The sequence below is a fragment of the Synchiropus splendidus genome, chromosome 4 (genome assembly GCF_027744825.2).
Source record: "Synchiropus splendidus isolate RoL2022-P1 chromosome 4, RoL_Sspl_1.0, whole genome shotgun sequence".
Lineage (NCBI taxonomy): Eukaryota > Metazoa > Chordata > Actinopteri > Syngnathiformes > Callionymidae > Synchiropus > Synchiropus splendidus.
Window position 1 is genome coordinate 8,681,748 of NC_071337.1, and position 27,867 is coordinate 8,709,614.

Consider the following 27,867-nt stretch of genomic DNA (forward strand, 5'->3'; position numbering starts at 1 on the left):
GACATTGTGAGAAAATCGACATCAGTATATCAAATGGACATCTAGATTTTCACCTGTCTTTCTTTGTATCTGTCTTAGCCATGCATCAGAACTAAAGTTGTGATCACACACATTTGGTTGTGAGTCCGGACTGGGCAGGGATACCTCAGTTGCAGATGCGCAGATGGACTGAATTGAATTCCGGACCCAGTTCAAGTTTTAATAGTTTGTTTGTCTTCATGGATTGGAACCCTCATACTTGGCTGTGCTACAGCGGGACCCAAAAAAGGTCCATCACCTGTATTGCACCAGGACCAGACTGAAGACCCAAGTGGACCGGGCCTTCTCTGTGCCTGGTTCCCATCTCTGAAACGGTCTCCCTCCCAACATTAGAGCTAAACACACGCTCGAACACTTTAAATCCAAGTTAAAAACGCACCTTTTAATGCAAACTGAGCACACATTTTATTGTTTCTTCTAAACTTGGCAGGTGTTGTTTTAAACCTAATGTTGTTTTAAATCTATCTATCTATCTATCTATCTATCTATCTATCTATCTATCTATCTATCTATCTATCTATCTATCTATATATATATATATATATATATATATATATTATTTTTTATTTTTTTAAAATTTTTTGTTTATTTATTTTTTAATAAAGTTGACCTTGGCAATGACCTAAGCCTCCAAACATTGGGTCACAGTGCGAACCTGGTTTTAATGACAAAAGAGTGAAGCTCAGCACAAACATTAAAATAATTCACTGTTGTGAAACTTGTTTGGCTTGACTAAGGAAACAAATCCTGTGTATAAAAAAAGCAGGGCGCGGCATGTTGGTGGACAGAAACACAGCAAGAGAGCTTATGTCACCACAACACTGATTTGAAAGAGACAAGCTCTAGTGTCACCATCATTTCTGGAAATATTTCATTTGCATGCGGTATTCTGTCGAGAAGCAGCATCTCACCCGAGCACCTGGTATTTCACAACACGTCTCTTCAATTGCCAGCGTCGGGTCGCAATACAGCATCAGCTGCTGAATGTCCAGCTGAGAATGGAATGGAAAGAGAAAGATAAAAGACAGCAGGGCGAGGGTCGGTAGACAACTGTTCCCTGTGATAGTTATTGCTGGAAGTTAGTGGAGGTTTTGACACAATAGTTATATAGTCATCGTGGCGGTGGATTTATAAAGATATGATTGCAGTAAATTTTACCTTAAAAAATATGCATAAAGCACCAACAACTATCCAAGATGATTCATAACTAAGGATGTATTGGGAGTATTTATGTATTCATATTTTATTCGTATTTTTAATGACTTAGAAATCTTCATCCACTAAACAAAGTGCTTTCTCAATAGATCTCTGTGTTTTTGACCAAATTATTCTATGACCAGGATCATAACACAACATAATGCCATTTTCCGCAATAAACACCGAAGGAGCCCTAAAACACACACAAGCAAGCACACACAACTTTTTCCTCAATATGAATAAACACAACAAGGCAATGAATGCAATTTAGAATATGATACTTTGCGGGATGTGATTTTATTAGAGACATCCTTTTTTTCTTTTTTTTTCTTTTTTTTTTTACTACGAGCAGAACCCAAGGGAAATGTTTGCAAAAGCCATTGAATTATTTTTGAAACACATTATGGGGCAAAATGAGATGTTTCCCTTGTGAAGTTATACGTTTTCTCCAAAGCACATCTAAATGAGTTTCCCTCTGTGGTTAAAGGGCGCCGGTAGATACAGCATTCGCCACTTGTTTCGCAATGATCCCTTTGCCGTCAATGTGAGTGTGAGCCAGTGGAGCACGACGATGGGTTTAACTGTGGGCATGATTTGAGATGATGGCTGTGCAGACAGCAGTGTAAGTAGGTGAGGAGGAAAAAATAGAGGATGATGATGGAAGATATTAATGTTGGCGAGGGAAGACGATCAGTTTGGTTTATACTGTATGCAGCTCAGTATTGGCGAGGAGGAGAGCTGAGAGGTATAAGTCCTCCTTTTTTTGACACAAGTGGAGCCCACCATAGTTTGGCATAACACAGGGAATCAGTTGTTGCGTCCACACCAGATCTCAACCAGATCCATCACACGGGTATCCAGTGTCGGATGCTTTCTGGAAGCATATTTTGGCTGGATCTAGGCTGGATGTGACTCTGACTGCCGTTACATGACGGCCCAGATAACCGAATTATTCCGCTAGTCCGGCTAAGTTGAGACTTTTAAAATGCATGTTAACAGCTTCGTCCGACTCCTGGAAAGAAATTCGAATTTCTCCAAATCAGATAACACAACCTGGATGATGCAGTTAATAGCTCGACAAACCTAGCATGTAGCCGAGTAGCTCAACTGTGACTGGACTGGTTGTAGTGTATGCAGCGGAAGTAAACAACCTCTTCGACTAATCACAGTCTAAAGATGTCCAATACACTGATAGACAATTGAGAAGACCTGTGTCTAACTAGATGCACTATGTGTGTGTTCCTCGGTTTTAGCCGATGCCTGCCAGTCAGCTGTGTCTTGTAACTCGCAACAACACTGGTCTATAAATGTGCAGATTTATCTTCAGCTTCTTTTACTCAGGTCGTTTTGATAGCTAGTTCTTAAAAGAAGGCGTGACTTGTTGGTTAAAGGAGACCACCACGTTAGCAACTGCTAGCATGGTTGCTATGTTAGCCGAGGCTCACAACGGTGATCAAAAGCTCTGTACTTTAGATACTCCACATCTATCATTCTTCTAATACAATCTCCGGAATGTGTCATTTTATTCAAAAACTTGCAAGTTTATTTCCAAAACCTGCCGTAGTCAAGTTCGACTGCTCTTCCTCTGTGGTCATGGGAACCAGAAGTACTCAGGAGATCACAATGTCACCCCACGTTACAGGGGTGAACTACTCATAGTTTGATTTTCAATGAACTGCATGCGAACCGAGAGAACATGACTCAAGCTCAGCGGCTTAATCGAGCTATTGCCTTTGTCGTGCTACTCACTGCATGTAACCAAGTGCAAGTAACATCCGACTTGCGACCGGGATCGGTTCCGACCAACCGGTTCTGAGTCGGATTGGACGTCAGTCGAATGGCATTCAAAATAGCAAGACGCGAGTGCTGGGATACTGTGCTGCCGTAACTGTCGTACGTGTTGCCGAGCTGCTACATGCTGCAGTGCCAGACATTGAATAAAACAAAACAAAAAAATAGCATCTGCTGGCCGTGGTCGTAAGTACGGGTGGTCGTAAGTCGAGCAGGTCGTAAGTCGGATGTTACTTGTAAGACCACATATATGCACTATATTTTGCTGCTCCTGGCACAAGCTGGCCCACATCCATTTTTCATATGGTGTCAGATCCGCAATGGATGTGGAACGTATCCCTGAATACATTTCTATATCAGGGACGTCTTTCTAGAATGAGTTGACTATATATATTCTGACTGTGTTCAAGTATGGACGATCTCAGAATTTCATGACCAGAAAACGTGACAAATCGGTTGATCTAAAGAATGTTTTGCTCCCCTTGTTTAGTCAGCCTTGCTATGGATCAACTATCTCAAAAAATAGAGGGAGCAACATATATAGATGCTACCTTTATGAAACTGTGCCATTTTGGAAATGTATATAGATGTTTTCTCCAGCAATTTTAAAGAGACCAGAGTAAAAACAGGGCTGTAGAAAGTTGGAATATAAACAGGAAGAATACCTTCAAGCGAGGTCTATATATGTTTGAAAATAATGTTCCACTCACCTGCACAGGCCTGGCATCTGAAGCCCTCATTCCAATGATGGTGTGTCCGTCAATTGAAATGGTCCCGCGGGGTTCCAGAGGTTGCGTCTCAGTGGAGCTGCAGTCCACGTTGAGGGATGCAACATCTTTTTCCACACTGAGTGCCACCTTGTGCCAGCGCAGGTCCATCAGTGACTCCACGGCCTCCCCAGAGAAAACACAGCTCACAGGTTCAGCCTCTGGAGTCAAACCTTTGGCTCGAAATGAGAGCGTTCCTTCGGGGCCGTTGAGATCTATGGAGAGCTTCAGGAGGAACAAGGGCGAAGAAGTGTTCAATGAATTTGCACGAGGAGGAACAATTGCGCATTTGAAGTCGCCTGCCAACAGACAGCGGCGTGAACACGCCACTCCTGCCTGCAGGACACAGAAGCGCACGGGCGAAGATGGAGACATATTAATTACACACACGAGGAGAACAGCTGATCAATCACTCCTAATGAGGCGATGTAGCCTCCATCAATCACTCATATTGAGTATTTAAATATGGTGTCTGGTGATTACGGCAACTCAGAGGAACCCCGGCGCTTCATTACCAGACACGCATGAATAACAATGACGGCGAATGAAGGCAGGAGATGATCCAAGCAGAGACAAAGTTGAGGAACGACCGCGTGAGAGAGAGAGAGAAGGATCGAAGGAAAAATAAAGCAAGAACAAAAGGCAGCCTGGAATGAAAAGGAGGGGAATTGAAAAGGTGTCAGGAGAGAAAAGAAATCGAAGCAGAAAGTGGATGACGGTGCAAAAGAGAGATGAGAGACGGCAAATATGAGTCGACAAAGGAGCGATGAATAAAGGGTGAGTGGCTGAAGGAAATACAATGCAGTCGCAGAGAATGACAAAGTAGAATGGAGGAAACACACAGAGCCCTCCGAAGAAGGAATGTCACGCCGGATCATGTCATAATTTGACATAATGTGCTGCCTTTTATGTTCATAATGGAGTCAATGGCGATGTTGACATTCATCGATTAATAGTACTACCATTTATCAAAGCGTTTTGTCAAATGAAAGTTAGTTTTAAACTTTGCTTGGAAAATAAAAAAAATATATATTTTCAAACTCGAAAGCAGTTCAAAGTGGGTGGTGAAAAATACTGCCGTATTTGCCGTAATAAATTATATTATATTAAAAATATACATATACAATTCATTCATGCGGAATGTGAGTGTGATAGAATCGAAACATACTTGTTACTGTTTCATTTAAACGCTTACCTATGTTGATATTCTCTATATTCTATGTGTTGAATGTGTGAAAATCATAACACACCTGGTGGAGCAGAGATCACTGTCCAACTCTACTACTACTACTCAACTATATATATATATATATATATATATATATATATATATATATATATATATATATATATATATATATATATATATATATATATATATATATATATATATAAGCACTTGTCCAAGTGCTCTATATGTCATTGGTATGCAGGAGGGTGGCAAATAAAAATCAGAAATATACAATAATACAATTGGCTGGAAATGTGAGACATTTATTTGAAGACACAAAAGCTCAGCACCTGTGGATATCCTTGTTCATCTGATATCTGAAGGAGGTAGGTGGTGTCTCTGAGCGCTGGCTTCTTCAATGCCATGGTAAATATCAAGGAGAAGTCCTCAGGTAGACCATGAGGGAACACCTGACTGGAAGGCAAAAAGACGATAGCAAGTGTTACTTATTTCATATATTACATTAATTCAATTTATTTTATGTCAATATTTATTCATATATAGGTTGGGGGATTGGGGGCTGAAGGGTTGACTGTTTCAACAACCCGTGCTCACTCCCATGGCGTAATGTATCGACATTAGGAAAGTGGACTTTTGTGTCGCATACGGACGACAAAGGCAACACATATTAAATACACTGTACCCATGAGCACTGTAGTATGGATCTACATTATCTTGTCATTCATTCGCTGGCCTATCACCCAATAATGCTCTGCATGATCAAAAATATCATGTTCAATGATACATTTTTTAGCTTGACTTTTATTTAGAATCATTTAGAATTTAAGTACTGACTCATGATTTGACACATTCAGAGTCCATTCAAAGGCAAAACACAGGGAGTTTATCCAAGAATCAAAATGTGACATTGAAGTGATGATTAACGTAGCCATTACAATTGAAATAAATAAATAAAAAACAGATTTAACAAAAATATATTCCATTATCACATTTTTATTAGTTGAAAAAATGCATTGTCTCATTAAAAAAAAAAAAAAAATATATATATATATATATATATATATATATATATATATATATATATATATATATATATATATATATATATATATGTTAGAGTGAACTTTCTGTCCGTCTAGTTTTCAATGGTTTTCTTGGGGCACCTACGACCTGCTGAACTTCCATTTGCATGGATCAAACCTGTGCTTATCTTCAGCTCAGCTACACCAATGAATAACATACATTAACATGGCCTTGAGGTTGAGATAATCCGAATGAGAACATTATTTTCCCGCGCCACATCAGAACATCTCACACAGACTGTGTCTGTGGAAGCCACTGGCATCCATTTTCATGAGAGATACAGTCCAGCGAACCTCATCCCTCAGTTTTGGTCAAGGGCATCTAGGCACACACACAATTATTCACTTCATGGAGATGGATCTATATGGTGAGATGAAGGGTTCACAAACACACGACGCTGGCTGCATGCTCACTGAGATGTGGGGAAACTTTCAAATATCCTCCCTTGCTCCATTTCCTCCACTCACTTTGTGCACACATCCACACGGAGAATTGTTGCCGGCAGCTGGTTTCCCACTCCTCGAAATGGGGTGACAGTGATTTATGAGTGAGGGAAGATCCAAGGGAAAATGTCCAACTATGGGACGTCAAAACACAGGTAGAAAAGGACTGAAGGTGAGTTAAGAAAAGTGTTGAATCAAGAGACTTTTGGGGACAGTATCTCACGGAACAACACCACAAGACAAGTCTATGGATTTTATCATCATGGTGAACATACAACAGAGTTGTCTTGGGTATTTATTGGGCACAATCTGTTCAGGACCAAGGAAGGAGAGAGGTGCTGCGATTGGGCTTCAGTTGATTTGTGCCACTTGCTGCCGGGCGCAAAAGTACTCAGAAACTATCGACATTTGAGTTCAAACACCATCACTGTGGCCTTTTTTCATTTGAGGTTCCAGGGGCAAATACTTTCCCAGACGCAGCTGCACGACAAGGAAACATGCAACAGGCAGATAAATCACTGGTCACACCGAGTAAGATTTTGACCTCAAAAAGATTATACTTCAATAGACGCAGGGGAAGAAAAGAAGTGAATATACTCACCAAAAAAACAAATATCGAAAGACAGTTATGAGTCACGATAAAATAGAAGAAGAAGAAGAAGAAGAAGAAGAAGAAGAAGAAGGAAGAAGAAGAAGAAGAAGAAGAAGAAGAAGAAGGAAGAAGAAGAAGAAGAAGAAGAAGAAAAAGAAGAAGAAAAAGAAGAAGAAGAACTGAAGCTTATTTGCTTGTCTGATTCAGTAAAAATGAATCAGGTAGGGACAACCTGGTGAGACAGGTTGCACTTGGGGCATTTCTTATCTCCAGAAAATAATATGCCAATGTACATCACTTAGAAAGGGTGTCTCAGGGCAAAACTATAGATCCTCTCAACTTTACTATCATAAATCTTTAATACGAAAGATGGATTTTGAGTTCTTAGGTTTATGTCCTTGTGGCAACGAATCACAAATCCACTTTCTTCGCAACGTATTCAGGCATTACGTGTTGATATTCCACTGCAGTCTGTTACAGACATACTCAGACTGTCTCCTAGTGAAGCAGAACACGTTGTTTCCACATGCATAAACATGGAATTATCTTCAGTGAGTTTCCTAGAAACTTGGCAAAACTGCTTCAATATTTTAAATTCCTGTTACAATAAGTCGACCCTCACACCAGGCCACTTACATATTTCTACTGCTATGTTTTAGTAAATCCACCATTTAATAAAAACAAAACAAAACAAAACAAAAAACTCTTGAACACTGAAGTAAGATAAAATGTAGATTTGAAAATATGTGGCTATTATTCAAAATACAGCGATGAGGATCACCCACTCTAAATGGCCTGAACATTGTGTCAAATCTAATTCAGCAACCGAATAGCCTGGCTGTTTTGGACTAGACTGCAATGCAGGAGGCAAAACCTCTTCCTGCTCTACACAGGTTTTGAGTCCTGCCAAATTGAATGGGTTCTCCAATGGCAGACAAATGTAAGCGTTTCGTCGTCTTGTCAGTCGTCCGCGTTATCGCGGATAAGCTCGCAGGATTAGCCTCTGACACAAAATGAAATTATGTTTTTCAAAATTCGTTCTCAGTGACACATGATGGATTACAGCCTTTGACGGACATATGCTGATGGTGAGTCTGGTGCCCATATATTATGCATTTTTTTTTTTTTTAGAGAGAATATAGTTCTCGATGAACAGTGCACATTAGTATTCTGAGTGGAAGGAGCTGCCTTATAAGAGCATGTAAGAAAGTGTCTGATGTCTTTGCCTAAGGCCCAGATTTGTATTGTTTAGCTTTTTGCTAACGTACTTTTTCATCTCCTGATCATCCAGGAGTAGCTTGAATATGATGCCTTGAGGGAGCTGTCAGAATGACGGTGGACAATGTGTAAATGCTTTAGGACCGCAGGTGAACTGACTTGTTACAAAAGAAATGAGCACTGAATTAATACCACTCTATATATATATGATTATTTGAAAGGCACTGACTGGTTCCATCTGTTTGGCCAACACATTACTCCTATATTTGAAGTTAACATTTCGGTGTGTTTAAAATAGAATTGCCACGGAGGGTGAAGTGGATTATTCATAACCAGATCAGGTGTCGGCCTGCAAGGTTCAGTGAAGACCAGTCAAGGCTCTTGGGGAAATAAATATCGCTTGGTTTCACTGAAGTGGTGACTACAGGGTGAGTTCTGTGGACTCACTGAGCTCTGACACGGTTTTCTGCATGGAAACTCAGGAGAACAACCATGGCTCCCAGGGGAGGGGTGAGTGATTGGTTTTGTGTTTAGACTCCAAGCCCACTGCAAACAAAATCTACCAAGGAAAAGGTGTGAAATAGCAGCAATATTTCGATTATGGGAAGCTTCTATTGCACTTGGCTCAATATTCATGAGTCGTAGCTCAAATTAAATCTCAATAACACATTGTTGAAAGTCAGGAAACTTGAATGATCTGCAGACTTCCCTTTCACCAGAAACCTCCAGGACATTCCCACGACCCCTAAGAGAAGATCTCCCCAGCAAGTCTTGTATTTGCTTCCGCCTTCCAGATGGACATGCATAGAACGCCTCACTTAGGGAGGCATCCCAACAAAATGTCCGCGCTTTAAAAGTTGGCAATTCGGAGGAGCTACTTTTAATATCCTACTGTGTTCTGAGTGTCCAGGCGCTCACTCTTCCTCCTGTGGCCACTACCCAAATATAGCAGTCAGTCAAGAAAGTTGAGGAAGACAATTTGACCAGCATGTTGAAAAAAACCAAAACACTGATGCCAAGCAACATTTATTTTTCACAGCAACAGTGTTTTCTCTCTGTAAAAATCTCGAAACCATAAAAAACCTGCTCCGTTGAATTTTACGACCACAAGTCTGTTAGCTCATAAACAAGCCCAATTCAAGGCGGCCTCAGAAATGCGTCTATTATGTCGAAAACGCTTGTAACTTTATATTTATTGGCGCATTTTGTGAGAGACCGAATCATAATTAATTATCCCTCAAGTGTGTTAGCGCAAGCAAAAAGACCATGGTGTTAACAACTGAGCATGGTAGACATCGAATGGAAATGGAAAAGTGCTTACAACTCTGTTTCACAAGGGGAATTACTGTAAGTAGTATCTCTGGAAATTCCATCAAAGGTTGACCTATTGCGCGCACCATACAAAAGCCATTGGACAGCGCTGGCACATCCACTGAAGGTTCTGTGGTGGACTAGCTGGAGGGCATTCGCACACTCTGCTTTGTCAGTTGTGGTATGAAAAGAGCATGACAACATGGGTCTGAATAAAGATGAGATTTTTTTCTTTTTTTTTTTTACATAGCTTTTATCAATCATGCTGCAGAGGGATTTTATGTATTTCTGTTGAGCGTGATGTGGTTTAAACTTACTCTGTTGGGCGGAGGACTGCTGTCTTTCCCAGACGGAGGATGGTGGGTCCTCGAGGGTTACGGATCTTTTTGACATCTGGGCTCTTGAGCAGAGCAAAACGCCGGACCAGATTAAAACCTGCCGATCGATACAATGCATTTTTATCAATTCAAACAATGTGATCAACATGTGAGGATGAGAATGCATTCTGATTTCAGGGTATTTTTGGGGGGAATCTGTGAAGCTAGTCTTAAATTTTGGCGTGACACTTTGTCCCGACGCTTCTTCTACAAGCTGATATGTTGTTTCTGTCCTTCCATTTCTGGTCCTCCTGGCACTACTGACCCATAGAATAAGGTGGTCACATCCTGCTGTACCAATGTGGAGAAACTAGTAGAAGCCTGTGAGATCACATGAGTGGGTGATATGAACTTTGAAAATTGCCTTTCATTTCAGGTCCATCTAGAAATTCCCTGTACCACTTTAAATGGGGGAAGACATTTTAACGGTTAAGTAATTACTCTGTTATTTACTGTTAATAATGTCGACTTATCTTGTTGTTTAGAGTGAACATTTGTGGCCATTCCTGGATAAAGTATAGTCCAGCGAAACAAGACACCATTCATAACTTCCTAATGGCTAATAGGCTGCTAATAAACATACAAACATGTTGTTTATTTGTGGTATTATTTAGTTCCAAATCTAAGGTGAAACAAAGGATTTTTGCAAGTTTACCTGAGGTCCAAGGAAAGAGGTTAATTTTAAGAAGTTTAAATAACAAAGACACAATATCATTGATCTTTTTTTTCCCCACATTTTCTACATTTTTCTACATTTTCTACATTCTAAAACTATGGTTAACAGCTTTTGAACGTTGTGGACTAAGAGAAACTGTGAAAATGTGAGCTGCTAAATTTAAAAATAAGGGTTCCTGATGTAGCAGCAAGGAAGGACCTCCTGATCCATATGAATGGGTGATACATATATATAGACAATCTGCATTGCCGATTATTATTCCAGCTCAAACACAGATGAGTTTTTTTTCTGCACATTTCAAAATATCTTGTTGTTTTTGTTTGGCTGTCTTCCGTGTCTTGCGTGTTTAGGTTGACCGGTGAATTGTGAAACAATACATTGGAATCGTGAGCATCAAATGAAGATAAGAAAAGGTAAAAAAAACAATTTCTTTACCAGTAATGTTGTCCGTGGGTTGCGGAGAAAACCTCCATTCTTCAACTTGTAAGGATGGGCATTGTATGTCTGTAAACAAATCCACACAAAAAAACTTCAAAACGTTCAACAAGAGCAGTTCATGTCCAAACAATAGCAAAATACATCCTCTGTAAGTTGTCAACACTTTGGACACATTATTTCACTGCAGTTTTGGCTTCATACAAGCATAAAAAAAAAACAAAAAAACTGAGACACGATTTATGATTTTTATTCCCCTTTACAGCAGTATTGATCTGGAAGTAGAAGAGCATCAAAAGGTGAAAGAGTAAGATGAAATATATGTGACGAGTGCAGCGAGGAATGCGCCTGCGATGACTGGTTGTCTGGCACCAGTGTTGTCTCTGGTGGTTGGCTTCATTTGATGGACATGTTCTCACCCCGTCAAGGGAGGTTACAGAGGAAAGTGTTGTCTGTCAGAGCAGTCAGTCTGACATCAAGGGGGAAGGAGATGTGCAGAGAACTAGGGGCTTGTACAGGTAGACAAGGATCCGTTGAATCATTGTGCTGTGTTGTTAATTGATCTCTTTGGGGCCAAGGACCAAAGACACAAGAAAGACTTTCGACTGGGCATGGTTTTTCAGCACCATGTTTTCACTCCTTCTTCTGCCAGGATAATAAAAAAGCTTCCTTTATTGCATTGAAAATGTATCAGTTACTGTAACTGCCGTGTGTCCACTGAAGATGTAGCACAACATGTGAACAGATCTGGACCTCCAAACATGGATATGGATTTTTCTATTGCCATAAAATGTATGAACATATATATTCAATCTTAACATAATAACCACTTGCATATTATAATGTGCAGTTGCAGCAATGGGCTTTGTAATGCAGTGTCAGGATTTTCAGAGCCCATTCGATGAAACTTGTCTGGACACAGAGAGTGAAAAGACATGAGCATGTCGGACAAAGACAGTTAGAAATGGAAGTACAGAGCAAAAGGAAAAGAAAAGTGCTGAGGTTCAGAAACATTCAAATGAGATTGCTGTCATGGTGCCATTACTATTTCGGAGATCCGTGGTACCAAATGAAAGTGGCGTTCATCAGTGGACGCGGAGAACCAGTTACTTATTTAGTATTTTATCTGTTATTTGTACGGTTCCGTAAATAAATTGAAGACTTTCACACAGACAGAATAATTTTCACGATGCAAAGCTGAATTTTAAACTGTTGCCTAGATTAAATGGATGCATGGATTCATATTTATAGCAGAAGTAGTGCTATTGTTCGTGATGTAGCAGACATTTCTGTGGTCAAGGTCCTGTGTTACTGTGCTGAAACGTGCATTTCCGTTTGGCCACCTTCTCTGAGTTCTGTCTGACAAACTGGGCACAGCCGCCGGCTAAGTGAGCTTTCTCCACTCAGCTGTTTCAGATCAGCGGATTACCGGCTCTTGTGGACTTTCCCCTGGACAAGCCGCCAGAACATCTCACAGTACCTGCCTTCCAAGTGTCATTCCTGACTTCCTGTGTGTTCAGCTTTTTAAAATTGTCGTTTTGGATACCCTGCCCCCAATTTATGTATCACCTTTTTATTCATTTTTTTACAACTTTACATCATTATAGACCCTGACAGTGTTTGTGTCTCGTCGGTCAAGCTCAATATCATTGTCTTCGGTTTTGTCTCATGCAACAACCTGTATTTTATGAACATTAGTCATGACTTTATTTGGTCAAAGGTATGTTTTTATAATTAAATATTCTGGACTGAGCATTTAGTATGTATTTTGTTTCTGGAATCATGAATGTCCCTGTGTAAGGGAAAAAGAAAAGCTTCACTGAGCAACTGAAATTTACCTGAAAATTGAGTGGTCTTTGCCTAAAATCGTAAACTTCAGAAAGATACATGAATCGGTTCTATACGCCATTATTGCGATCCAACAAGCCAAAATACCAGGATTTATTTATTTATTCATCTATTACGCTCACACAAGATGTTGGACAAGAGTGCAACATTTTAAGGATACACAGTACAAGTCACATCCGACTTACGACGGAACGGTTCCGACCAACTGCTTGTAAGTCGGATTGGACTTCAGTCGAATGCCATTCAAAATAGCTAGCGTGAGGGTATAGGTACTACTGTAGTGGTAGATCACTGTATGAGAGTGAGATGCTGGGATTCTGTGCTGCTGTAACTGTCGTACACAATGCCGGCTGGTTGCCGTAATTGTCGTACAAGTTGCCGGGCCGCTATTTGCTGCGATGCCAGACATTAAATCTAAAGAAAAATGAGTATCTGCTGTCCTACTGACTATGGGTGGACGTAAGTTGGATGTTACTTGTAGTTGGGATGGCTGTAATGGGCCATTTGTAATTTCTAAATGAAGGTGGAGGAGGTGCACACAGTAAAGAATACGAACCTCCTGATCGGTAAAAGCATTTGAAATGTTTGAGCTCAATGGGGTTGTGAGGTCAGTTACAATGGGGGGAAAAGTGTTTTAACATCTTAAACAGCAACTTTGCTATCCAGTGACCTAAACCCTAAATTAAGTTCTTATGGATCATTCGCAACCCAAAGTCATTTCTTATTTTTGGGCGAATTTCTAACAGGCATTTGGGATGAATGAGCTGCTCCCACCTAACTAAAATGGCGGCGGGTGTTGCAGCGGACTGCTGCGTACTCAACAACTTTGGCAGAGGGCAGACTGCGGGACTTGAACCCCATTTCCTCTCAAACTGTGATCAAGGGAAAGCTTTTGCTTGTTGACAAGCTAATTAGCACAAAGTATGAGTGGCGCCGCACTACCCCGCCAGTAGCAGCATGTAGCCTCAAAGTGATTGGATGGTCTTGGCTTGGATGGCGTCCTCTTTGATGGCTTTTGCCGCGGTCTTGCCAAATCAGGTAATGATATATTGGCAAGAGTGTAGCGCTGCTGTCAGTGCCCTAACTGCCCACTGACTTCCAGAATTACAATGAAGTAAAATAAAAGCAATGCATAATGCATGGACGAATGAATAATGCAAGTTGCATTGCAAGTCTTTTCAATAGCTCCACGGCAAATACATCCAATATTTATATATACACAGATATAAATTTAGTCATCACCAACAGATTTAATAGTATTTCCTCACCAACAGTATTAGTGTCATTTTCTATAAATTTTAAAGACATGTTTAGCAACTAATAAAAATATGTCTCATGCAACAAGCGGCATCTAGTTACAAGTTGTAAGAAAATAAATAAATTACCCCCAAGTATCGGGATACTGGATGGTGTAATACCGTGTTACGTCGAGATGTTTTAGAGTTGTATAAAGGCGGCTAATAATCTGCAAAGACATTCTATCTGCCGTCAGTGCTACTGTATGTGATACGTTTTTATTGCAACTTTTGAATCCAAAATAACAGTCAAAGAATTGAAGTTTTTTCTGCCTTGAGTTTTATTTCATAGCGATGAACAAGTTTTACTTCATTGTAGTTTGAGGTTTGAATCCTGGCACGACACCTTGCCTCATGTGGATATGAAAGCTCATGGAGCTGGTCAGTGGGACCAACCAGCCACAGGGGAGATGTGCTTACCATCACTAGAGTGACTGACCATAACCAAGCCAGGGACCCAACTGAATATAGAATAAGCCATGCGTTTGTTCCACTGAATGAAAGGTCACGCCTCCCTCATCGATCATGGTGTCTGTATGCTCTGGTCTCGATATGGTCCGGACCACAACATGATCAGAAATCTTGTAGTAGTTTGGGTGATTCACGTTTTTCTTTCTGAAGCAGACAGACTGCTGCATTTGTGATACAGTGCAGAATATTGCAGGAGCATTTTTAATACTATCTTAAATGCACACTAGAGTTATTTAGTTTGTTTCTACATCCATAAGGAAATGCACATTTTCCAATCCACCATGAATCCACGAGCACAAGCGAAAATGATGCAGTACATATTCCAGGACTGTAGTGGTGCTGTAATACTCCAGCGATTTTGTGCATGGCACATATGAAGCCTGTGCACTAATGTTACCATTGCACAGTGTTGTACAGAGTTGAACTGTAGTCGCTGTAGACCACACCAACGAGACCATGAGATGAGATTGATAGACGAGTTGGTGCAGCGGCAGCAGTGATGCGGTCACTGTATCGGACCGTCGTGGTGAAGAGGGAGCTGAGTCACAAGATGAAGCTCTCGAATTACCGATCGATCTACGTTCCCACCCTCACCTATGGTCACGAGCTTTGGGTCGTGACCGAAAGGATGAGATCGCGGATACAAGCGGCTGAGATGAGTTTCCTCCGCAGGGTGGCTGGGCGCACCCTTAGAGGTAGGGTGAGGAGTTCAGTCATCCGGGAGGAGCTCGGGGTGGAGCCGCTGCTCCTCCACATCGAGAGGAACCAGTTGAGGTGGCTCGGGCATCTGATCCCAATGCCCCCTGGACGCCTCCCTGGGGAGGTGTTCCGGGCATGTCCTATCGGGAGAAGACCCTGGGGAAGACCCAGGACTCGCTGGAGAGACTATGTCTCCGGTCTGGCCTGGGAACACCTCGGGATCCCCCTCGGAAAGAGTTGAAGGAGGTTTGTGCAGATCGGGAAGTTTGGGCTTCCTTGCTCCGAATGCTGCCTCCGTGACCCGACCCCTGATAAGTGGCAGAAGAAGGTGAAGGTGTATATATAAATATATACAGAGTGAGAGAGAGAGAGAGAGATGTATATGTTTTTTTTGCTCTTCATTTTAAGAGTTTTAGGACTTTTTGTATTGAAAAATAAATAATCTTATCTCTTAATCCAACACTGTCATCGGAAGTGTGATACTGAATGAGAAAATCAGCTGTTACTGGGATAAAAAGGTCGGTTTTGAGGTTAAACACCGTGCATGTGAGAGAGAAGAGCTTTTGACCGGCTTCACAATCTTGCCTTGAAGTTAATTGGACTGTTTATCAGGAACAAGCTTTTCAGATGAATATATTTTTTTCCTCCTCAAAATCCTCAAGCAATTAGGTTAACTTTACACTTGAGATGAAGATGTCGGGTGACGTATTTGATCCAGCTCATGGTTCATTGTACCGCGTAGGAGGCTAACATCACAGGGAAAATGAGAAACTCGCGAGCAATAAAAATGATTGAGGGGCGATAGAAGGAAGAGCATTTCTCATTTGTGCTTTCGGGGCAAATGAAAGAGGAAAAAAAAAGAGAGAAAGGGGAAATTCCTGGTTGTTTTCCAGAGATAAAATTGCAGAGTGGTGGAAAGATCTGAGAGGTAGTGCTCCCACCCTCTGGCCCAGTTTTATTAGACCTTTACAAGCGCACACAACGACTGAACATGCTTTTAAAGGAGCTAAACTGTGACTGTTAGACATGTCTTTCTTAGATGGGAAATGTTGACAGGCACACTTGTTTTTTGGTGGGTGCATAAATGTGGTTGATATTGTGCAGCCCTTAAGACCAATTTGTGTTTTAAAGTCCCTTTGCATCATCGATCCATTCCGGGAAATAAAACTGTATCTTAAAGGGTACGATTGTACCCAGCCCACAAAAGCCATAACTCCACCCTGCTGTGGTCGGTTATTGTTCCTGAAGAGCAACGCCGAGCGCAACATTTCTTGATGCCAGTGTGTTAAATTTTAACTGCTGTGAACACTCAGCATGAAGAACAGAGCAAATTGTGAAGAGGACTTTTTGTGACATTCCCACTTTTTTGTGTTCAGAAACCACACAAGGAAATAAAAGGGCAGATGCTTTGTAAAAAAAAGGCTGCACTGAGTCATGGCGCTGTGATTATTTCTGCACCTGCTTGGTTATCAGACCAACTGGATGCTATTGCCAAATAAAAAAAAATAAAAAAAAAAAAAAAGGAACACAAAACAGACCTAGAAGGTGGGGACTGGTAAGACATTTCTGTTTTTTTTTTTTCTCTAACAGCAATGAATAAATGGTTTTTGGTTAGAAATTAGACATTAACAAGGAAAATATATTGAAATATCAAATATGTGTCTTTCAACTGAATGACTGTGCATTTATAGTTCATATAAATTTGAATATTATGTACATATATATGTGCGTGTGTGTGTGGAATGTTGTTGATTTTCATGTCTAAGACACAAAAAGTCTGATGAATATCCTATTGGGATTTTTAAAATATGCCATCAGGCTTTACCACAGTGATGGGTGTTGGGTGTTGGGTGTTGGGTGTTGCAGGGTTGCTGAAACATTGTCCTAAATTTCACAGGTCACTACATGGCGCTCTTCAAAATGATTTGAGGTTTCATTGAATCAGTTGTTCAAGTCCCAACATTTTACGACAGTGCCATCTTTTGGCCTCTGAAAATCAGGACACTGTTTCATGAAACCTCATGAAACATTCAATACAGCATCATAAAACCTCATTTCTAGGGTACACCTATCCTTCATCCTCATTTATCACATCCACGAACTTCGCAGGTTGTCTCCCTCTCCTTCGTCTGCCCGGTACCTTCCTGGCCAAGATCCTTCACCCACAATTGTCTCTTAAAACCAGCTCAGCACCCGTAACTGCCTCATGCCTTTCCCACAGGACATTTCAAATCTTGTCCTTCCTCATCACTCCCGATGAAAACCTAAACATCATTGACTGTGCCACTTCTGTCCCTCTTTCTGCTCTTCATGATCCTGGTACTACAGTACAATACGGGTTTTTCTTCACTGTGTTCTTCACCTCCCTTAATGCTGCATCAAAGTATTCATCTACTTTCACTGGCTTTACTCTAATATAGAATGCTATTTCACCTACTGCTGAGACACTTTTATCTCTGTCTTCGCAGCTGTTTCTCATTCTTTTTTTTTCTTCATTTTTCTGGGAAGTTATCGTTTGAAACGGTTGTTTGAGAGTGACTAATTCTACCACAAAGAAGGAAACTTCTCAGCAGTCACAGGTGACAAATCCGTGGTTCTTGACTTCCATTGCTTTGTGTTTGCTGGAGACATTAGGGATGGAACACGGGCAGACTGCACCACTGGACCAAAGCCTGGTTCATTTGCTTTCATATCTTTTGAGCTAAACAGACTTCGGCCTTCAGCGGCGAGCTGAGCCCTGAAGCACAAACCTGACAAACTTCTCAGATGCTCATGATTTCCTCATATACTACCACACTCTCGGTGCACTGTCATAAGCTTTCTCTTGATCAATAAAAACAGGGCAATATCCTTCTGGCTTGTTCTGACTCTAGCAACATCCTCAAGGCAAACAATGGATCGGTGGCACTCATGACGTGAATCCATACTGCTCACTGATGGTAGCCTCTCTCCTGAGCCTTGACTCAACAACTCTTCCCCACACCTTCCTGGTGTGACTCATCCACTTGATCTTTCCATACATAGCTCATTTCCTCCACCCACCAGACACACTGCATGAATAAACAGCACTTTTAATAGATTACGGATATTTGACTTCATCTGAACTACTCGTGAATCACAGTTCGATATTTCGGTAAGAGAGATAAAAAGCCGTCTCAAACAGGCAGAATTCACTTCATAAATCAATAATCTGAACGAACACTGCAGGGGCTTCTGGTGCACAAAATATCACAAAATCAGCACCATCCTCTCAAAGTGAACATTTCAGCATTTTTCTTTTCAACTGTGGGGGGCTATGGGTATTCATTGCACTTCTATAGTTTCACCTTACCCACTGTAGTTTTACTTAAACCTGCTGTTATGTCAGCAGATTACAAATAAGCCAGATTTAGATGAGTCAGGGGAATACGTAGGTCGTGCGTGTGTGTGTGTGTATGTGAGTGTTGGTGTTGCTCGCAGTGACAGAGTATTAAAGCTGCACTTGAAAAAGCACTTTCTTTCAACCACTGGGGAAGATGACTAGTGGCGGTGCAGCTGACTCATCCAGAAACTCTGACTTGGGCCCCACAGGACCTTTTACTTCTCCAAGCATCATGCGCTGCAGAGGAGTGATCAGCCATCCATGTTTTATTATAGAGCTAGCCCTTGACATTGCGCTGGAGGTGCGATGAAGAAGTTTGACAGCTCATGAGGACAATGCTTAAACTGATATCTTTGTCTGAAATGACATTGTTCCACATTTCTGTCACGTCATCGGAATGTTGCATCACATAAAACTGTTTCTGTTGTGGTCACAGACATTTTCCTTGTTGTTGCTGGACATGTTATAAGATCTCTCACCACAGACTCAGCAACGAAAAGTAAAGTGAACAATTAATCTTGAACCCACACTTAAATCCAGACTAGTCCCAAATTCAGTGCCAGCAAAATTATAAAGTAACAGATGGACAATATCTCCAAATCCAGGATTCAGCATATTTAACTGGTTTAACTTTAATTCATCGAAAGATTAAAAAAAAAACAAAAAACGTTTTAATGGCTTCATTTTACTACATCTTGTGTTTATGGAACTACTAAAAGGATATGACATAAATAAACCAAACAGTACTCTTTGGTGCTCTAAAGATACTCACTGGGAAAAGTTACTTTCACTCTCACCAGTCAAAGCATTCTGAAAGCAAAATGCACAGAGCACATTGTTTTTATGACAATGACATCCACCTCTAAGATCAATGCATATAGAATAATTTGAGGAAAGAGTACATTTAATAGAAGTAATTGCCAAAAATCTCTCTTCAGGCAAAGCTGCGGTGGCTGAGAAGAAATTTACCTCTAGCAAAATACATTTTACAACATTTCTAACGTTTTTTTTTTCCGGAAAAATGGAGAAAGACACATTAACAAACTTGAAAATACACTTTAAAAAATAGTTTACTAAAGATATTTGTAAATTTGTTCGAAATGTGCTTTTGGTAAATGTGCTTAGAACTCCTCAGGCACCGTACGAAGACATCTGCTCGACACGTACGAGCAATATTGATATTCTTCGTACTGACGCCATGGTCCTGTGGAAGCTCATTTCATGAGCGTGGTGGTCATGAGGAGGACAGATGTGACAAGGATGTTGGATGGGTTAAGCCACAGGAGGTCGACTTCCTGTCATGCGAAATGTAGACGGACAAAGTTTTCTTTTGTGTAGAATATATTATTCACTCACCTTCCTGTGATCCCAGTGTGTCACATGACCCAAAGCCAAGGAACAAGGTCAGGGTGTAGAGGAAAATCCACATGGTTCCACACACACAGACAACTCCCCGGCCACCTGCTGCTGGATGGACACGCAAACAATGTCAGATACACAAAACAAACCAACACTTCATGCCACCCTATCAGCTCTGTGAGTTGGCAGGTGCACATTAGCTCCTGATCTGGTTGTGTATTTATGAACGAGTCAGAGTTGATGGGCTAATTGTGAGCCGTCATTGTCACACTGGCATTGATACTGGCATACGAGTTAACCAAAATGACTCCTGTTAAGGAAAGCAACATCAATAAAGTATGATCACAGCAATTATGCTTTCCATCTGGTTAACACAACGGGCGCAGGCGGCACGCAGACACACGCACACCTAAACTGAAATAGACATTTATTGACTTGAGACAAACAAATAGAACCATACAACAGAGGGAAGGAAAGTAATAAACGCACAATCTACACAAGACAGAAACACAACACGCATAAAAGTAGAATGATTCCCAAGATTTATAGGTGGCTTATATTTGGTTCAACAAAGAGCTGGGACAAAATACATAACCGCATCTGGACACAATTCCAGTGGAGTCGTTCTGTAGCACCAGATGCTTCAACGTGGCCTGTTAATAAGAGCAGACGGGGGCTGAAATCTGCCGAAACTAGCCAAAGACCTCAGCCAAACACATCAAATAGCTACCATAAAGTAATATATCCTATTGTGCTTCACATTCACAAATCCCAGAAGACCTAAACTTGCCCCCAGCAGATACAAGAACCTTATGACTCTGCATTGTTTACTGGTACACTTGTGGCCTCTAGGGAAAAAGGCACACCGGCTGTGGCTCGCAAACAGACATGCGCACGTGCAAACATTACCCATCTACCAGGAGAAATGACCCCCATGCTCCCCTGGGGGTCCACACAATGTGCTGTTACTGTCTGGCCCAGGACATGTGAATGGTTTGCAGCTGCCTGCAGGATGCCGGTCACAGACATTGTGTTGTGCTGAACAGCTTGTTTTTAACCACACGGCTGGGTTTCCAGAGTCGGCAGACATTTGAAGGAAAGTATTGCTCGCTTAAAACATCCATCAAGGATCATTAGAATATCAGCTTTGAAACTTAAGCGTTCAAGAACCAACTACAAAGGTACTAAGGCAGTGCATACCTCCACCCAGTATTGTTACCTGATATGTATTTAATCAATATCATTTGAATTTATTTTTATTATACCTCACTGGATATGAATGAGAAAACTATTTAGTAGTTTGTTTACCCCAAATCTCTTCTCTTTATTTGGCTCATTGACGGCATGTCTTTTGTTTGGCGGCAATATCAGGAAGTAAAGCAACGTCAACTTGATGGCATAATCCTATTCACTGTGTATCCGATTTTAATAGTAGTGACGTCATAAAACAAAGCGAATCCAAGTTTACAAAACCAAACAACATAGTTAGCTAAGCCACTTTAAACACGTCATGACAAAAGTCTGACTGCAGCTAGGAAACACACCTGTAGAACTGTTTTGGAATTGAGCACTGTGACTGAAAATGAATGTATTTTGTGCAATTTTGCAAATAGGACTCGAACTACAGACTGAATTTCATCAATCTAGAGAACTATGACAACCTACTGTAGGCAACTGCTCAGTTACTGAAATTCCAAATATCAGTTTCTTCTTCAAACCGCTAGTAAATGCAGTACCACCACAGAATATGAAGTACTCAACTGAAGAATCACCATGTCATACCCCACAAAAAATAGCACTCTTGTTAATATTCGCCAGATTTCAATTACTTCTAGCTCCATTATTAAATGACAAGTGGCATCGATTGAAAATTAAGACGCTGCACCATGAAGCTACACTTGTTAGTGTTTTTGAAGAGGAGAACAAAATGAGTTGCACGGCTTATTATTGGAAGTGATAATGCAGTGCCATGAGGCAGTATGCAAATAGCCAAATATTTCCATTATTTTGCAGGGGTTATGTTCTTTGCTTCCTTTTGTGAGCCTCATCATATTATGCAGTTTTTTTTTTTTTTTTTTTTTGCCAGGAAAAGTCAGTAGCTGTGAAATTAGATATAATTCATGCAAAAAGCTGCTTCAAATTCTCTCCTGACAAAGGAACTATTCATTATACAACAGTGATAAAGAACATCCCAAGCTTCTATTAGTGCTATACATACAGCCATAACTAAGACTCTAAATCTACAAGTATAATCGCACCGCCCGGACATCTCCACACACACACACACTCAAAGGAAGGGAAATAAATAAATATATAAATAAATATGCACAAACACACATAAGATAACACGTGTCAGTGCGAGTGCTGTTGGATCGGTAGCAAGTTCATTAGGGCCTGAAAAGGCTGTGTTGGAACACTCCAACACCGCAGCCATTATTATAGGCTTCATGCAACACGATCACAGTAATAAGAAAGTTCACACAGAGAATAATGCACCACAGTCCAGAGACCAGGCGCTGGAAGAAAAAGTAACGGCTCATTGCAATTATTATTTGGGCGGAATCCGAAACGCAATGTCTTTCTGATACATTGCTACAGATGTCTGTGCCTTCAAATGAGCAGATGAATACGGACCATTCCGGTGAACATACCCGCTTTTGGTTTGGGTTCTCTCATTAAAATGGGACCAAGTGAAACATATTTTATTGGGGTTGAATACTAAAGTTGATACTCAAGTAAACGGCGAATGTGCATAACTTGCCCCCGCAGGTCACAAATAAATGTTTGGACAATTCACTGTCTGATCGGCTTCTACCCACGAGACAGACTTTCACTCATACAAGACATATTGTCACGACTTCATCTCGTCCCACACAAGGCTCCATTTATTGCCGTGACAAAGAGGTATCGCAAATTTGCCACGAAAGATGGAAGGATCCTTCATTCAAATCGTGACTCTCTATTGCTGCCGAATGAATTCCGTAGCACAGTGAGAGTTTCTCTCATACATCTTATTCTGCTTTGTCAAAATTTCAAATCATGTTTGCATATCTTTTAGCTCACCAGACAATAAATTATGAATCACATTAGCTTCTAATAGGTCATCGCCTCTTCGAATTTGGCTGAAGTCTTCGTACATCACCCACAATCTTTGGTTGAGCTGTGCAAATTTCAAATTAGCATTGCAACTCTTACATATTCAGTTTCATTAAGAGTCTGAACCCATTAATGGAAAGACCATCGCTGGCTGTCAATATAAGCCGAAATGAACCGAAGACAGAAGGCGAAAGAGACTGTTATGCATTGTCTATGGAGCTGCTTGCAGGTGAAACATTTTGTCGGACATGGGTCCATTCCACCCAAAAGCACATAGAAAGGCGCCGCAACTCAGGCGTCTTTTTTTCCTGTTCATATCCAAGTCAGAGTAGTGGGTCAAATAAAAGCAATCCTATCTGTTGAGTCACATTTAGCCACTTTCTATACGGAGGACATGAGGATGTCAAGGTGGCGCTTTCAGCCGCTTCTACCAATAAATCAATGAGCCACAGCACTGTATGCTGCCCATTGCACTAGTAAGCTCGAGTGTCCTTTAGTCAAAGCTGGCAGAGCCTCAACCACAGTGAGGCGTGTGGTTTAACAGGCAGAACAACCCTGGTTATATTTCAGCTTGAAAAGACGCAGGGTTTGAAGGAAAGGGATCCTTGGATTAACGTAATATATTTGCCTGTCTATTGTCATTCTATCTGTCTAGGATGTCTCTGTTTAGTGGAAGGACATCAGTGAATGAAGTCAATGTGAACCCCAGTCAATTGCATCACAGCTTGAAGAAGATGCCCAATGGATGTGTTATCAAATGCAAACACCTCGTGAAATTTTGATCCTGATGTGATGCATGTCCATAGCAATGACGCGAGAATTCATCTTATCTCATCACCGATCAATCATTACATGGAGCATGGTTTCACAGGGAAACCACAGGGGCGCTACATCGCTGATGGGAGCTATTTGTCCGAGTGTAAACAGTAGAAAGAGGAACCAGTAGCACATTCTGTACCATTGCTCTCCCTAGTACAAACCTACACGAACCGTGTATTATAATGCAAAATGTAAATTCAGAGACCATTGTTTTGATCCGAGAGCATTTACTCACTTTATTATTATGTTACTATTGTCGTGTTCTGTTAAGAATAATGTACATTATTGTAGTAACAAGTATGGCGTTAGATGAACATAAGAAGTCCAGCAAGGTCCTGAAAGCTGAAAAGAGATTAGTGAACAGTTTTAGCTTCTGCAGAGTCAGGAAAGTAACGGAAATTAAACACAAGAAAAAAACAATAAATGACTCATCACTGCCTGTGGGCTCCTTACAACATTCACCAACTTTTTCCACATACTCTCGGTAGTTGTACACCCCATGAACATGAGTACAAATGAACTAGCAACCCCCAAATGGTGTGTTGACACTTAAATTCCATGGTTGTTTTGAAAGTGACTAGGCAACCAGAGGAACTTCTTCTGTCAAATATAGAGGGCAGAGTTACACTGGATAATACTGGTTTAGTACCTAAAACACTGGCACTAAACTAACCATGAATTGACTCAGTTAAGTTTTGCGTAAAATCTTGGTTAAATGAAATTAAATTAAAGACAGAAAAGTAAATACCACTTGTATTTGTTGTCATTAAGAATTTATTTAAGTCAAACTTGAGTCAAATTACTGATATTTCAAGCAACTAAGTTACCACAGCAAAGACAGTCATGTTTTTGCTCCAAAACAAGTCATAATTAATATTCATTTAAGTTGCAGTGAGCCTCAAGACAGAGTTCACACCTAAATTCATTTAATGGTAGAGATCTTTTTTGGGTTATATGTAATAAGTCATGCTATAAGGCATATTGGACGGCTGCCCATGTATTACCTCTTACTTACATGAACTGGTCATTAAAACTCAAAAATCTAGTTCAGTAAGTTGCTTGAATTTTGAGTGATCTCAGCTTCTTTGTTTTGACACTGAGTGCTTTATGTAAACTTGTACGATTGGAAGACCTCATATTTATTTATTTTTATTATTGCACATGATTTAGAATCGTCTGTAAAATAGATACAGTAGTGTGAGGTGAATGTGACCTGTTGACCTGGGTTTGAGAAGCATGCACAGAAACTTGAGCACAAAGATCATAGCTATGTTATTCTTTCTTTTTTAAGTTAGACAGGTGGGCAGAATGACACAGCCGTGCGGCTCAGTTGCGAGGAACCTGGTGCAAAGTAGCGTCCATGTGTCTCACAGTAACCCAACATATGAGGTCGGGAGAGTATAAGCCATAAATTGTGTAAATACTGCTGACATTTACTACAAAATATTGGTTTAAACATCTCACTGGTAGTTGAATAGTCGTACAAAGCCCTATATTTCTATTGCATTTAAACAGTAGAGTGGAAAGTTAGAGCTGGTCTGGAAGGTATAGATGCTGTCGCCCACACAAATCTGTCTCAGTAATATTTACAATGATGGAGCTCCCTCCTCAACATGGAAACAGAAGAGTTTCAAATTACTATAGATGGAAAACTTTTTCTTGCAAAGATAACTGCACTGACACTTCAGCCCAAATCCATGCAAAACAGAAACATTCCCACCTATTAAGAGATACTGAAGAGACCCACTATAAGTGTTAATCTGATGCAGTATATATAATTAAGTAAAAAATAAGATTAATAAATCAATGCACATGACTTGTCTCGACACGTTGAGTATTCCGGCTGACATTGTTTTAAATAGCAAGTAATGTTGTCAAACAAAATGCGACCTGAGATTTGAAAAACAGACGTCATGCTCAGTGACCTGGAAGAATGAGAACTTGCAAACCAGCTGAAACAACATCCAAACCTGTGCTCTGTTTTACCGCCGAGGCAAGTTTTCACTAGTCTTACATTCTGGGCCAGACTAAATTTCCCCGCTCCAACTTAGCCCAGTTGGACACATTAAGCCTGCATGGCTATCTGCCCAAAACAAGCCCCCCCCCCGCCAAAAAAAAAAAAAAAAAAATGCCAAGAATGCTGCGATTGTGCGATAACGGAAAAATATGAGGCAAAGCCGGGTGATGAACCAGTTGGCTCAGGGTATGCTTAGCTCGCCTTCAGCGGTTATTTCATTTTTCTGCCTGATATTACATCTATGAGGCTAAAAGCAGTGCTGACCCAAATAAGCAGAGAGTCAATCGTGTAAGAAAGTTTCCTGAAAGCCACGCACTGCACAGTGCAACAGCAGGCTTAAGCAGCGATGGCTCAGAGCTATGCATGACCTGTGGAGGCTGCAGCAGATCACATTAACAACCCTTTAATATGTAGTTCTTTTAAGAAGTGGAAATGGTATTGTTTGTCAGGATGTATTCCCTCGTGTCTAAGGAGGAAGTGGAAGCATTACTTCGGGGGGGGAAGCGATTCCCCGGAGACAGTGCTGCGTAAAAACTGTTACCAAGCTTTATAAAGCTCTTACTTTTAGTTATTTTTTGATGCATTACCTTTGTTGTCTGCGGCAGACTGGATTTTACATCTGACTACAATAAAAGGTTTATATCCGAACACACAACACATGGAGAAAGAGGAAAAAAAAAAGAAGCTCTCAAGAATCCCTCAGGGTTCACGCAGGATGCAAAAGCCAGTAAACATGGCAAGGCTGAGTAATGAGCGTAGCAGATGTGTCTGTTGGCAATCATGCTCTTTACTCAGCTTTCGAAATAAAAATGTAGATCACTATGCTAATTTCGCGAGGTTTTCTTGAACTGGAATGAAAGACGAAGGCCCCAAACCGCGGCTGTTTTCAGATGCCAAATGGTCTAATCATGTAGAGCGCACACGTACAGTCAGTGTTTTTTTTTTTTTTTTTTTTTTTTTTTTTTGCCTTTGACTTGGATGCAATCACAGCACTGCTTTAAACTGCATTATTCATACACTTTTTCTGTAACTAACCATTAGGAAAAAAAAATAAAAAATCAATTCCTGCACAGCCTTCCCTAATTTTGCAGTCCACTCACTGTCGACATTTCTCACTGTGAAAAACTCTGCTGTTGCAATGCTGTCGTAAACGTGATTCTCCCTCAAGACTTGTCTGCAGTGACTTGCCTCCTCCTTTTTTTCCAGCTTAAAGCCTCGTCGTCATCACACCATGCTTGTATATCTCCACACAAGAACATACCTTGAACAACAGCTTATATCCACATTCTACAAAGCAGTAGTAACTGGATGTATCCTAAAGGCTCCTGCCAGCAGTTCAAGTGTATTCCAGTGTGTTTCTCCCTTTGATTTTCTTTTCTTGAGGTTCCGACCAGTCAGAAAAGAGTGGGAGTCAAAACTTAGGGGAAGATTGGTGTCTAACTTTTCCCCTCCCCTTTGTAAATTCCAACTCTTTCTCTCCCTCTCGACTTTTTTTTCCTTTCCAATACCCCACCCCCATTCTTGTCTCTGCTCATGACATCACCTTGTGCAAGGAAGAGTAGCCTGGAGTATTTTCATAAACTCCAAAAAGCCCTCTGCCCTCTCTTTGCCCTCAACCTCATGCATACCCTTCTTTTTCTCCCTGCATCACTTGGTCTATCTACTCCCTGATATGCACTTTGCTGGAGGGCGAGGGACGCTTTCATTTGCCTCACCGGTGATGAGATTAAGTCGCCATGTAAGACGGAATAATGCAATTAAAATCTGTTTTTATATAATTA

General features: G+C 40.8%; 1 protein-coding gene across 3 annotated transcripts in view; it reads right to left on the reverse strand.

The window, feature by feature from the left end:
* Positions 1-27,497, reverse strand: part of col16a1 (collagen, type XVI, alpha 1) — a 66,849-nt gene extending 39,352 nt beyond the window's left edge. For 2 of the 3 annotated variants that reach the window (XM_053862522.1, XM_053862525.1), the window contains exons 1-7: positions 27,348-27,491; positions 20,152-20,262; positions 11,122-11,190; positions 9,951-10,068; positions 5,316-5,439; positions 3,738-4,019; positions 951-1,031 (exon numbers count right to left, since the gene is read on the reverse strand). In XM_053862522.1, the coding sequence (XP_053718497.1) occupies positions 951-1,031; positions 3,738-4,019; positions 5,316-5,439; positions 9,951-10,068; positions 11,122-11,190; positions 20,152-20,224 (747 nt within the window). In that variant the 5' untranslated portion in view covers positions 20,225-20,262; positions 27,348-27,491. Of the gene's footprint in view, positions 1-950; positions 1,032-3,737; positions 4,020-5,315; positions 5,440-9,950; positions 10,069-11,121; positions 11,191-20,151; positions 20,263-27,347 lie in introns of all 3 variants that reach the window. The other variant, XM_053862523.1, reaches the window with a different exon arrangement.
* Between the last annotated feature and the right edge of the window lie 370 nt (positions 27,498-27,867).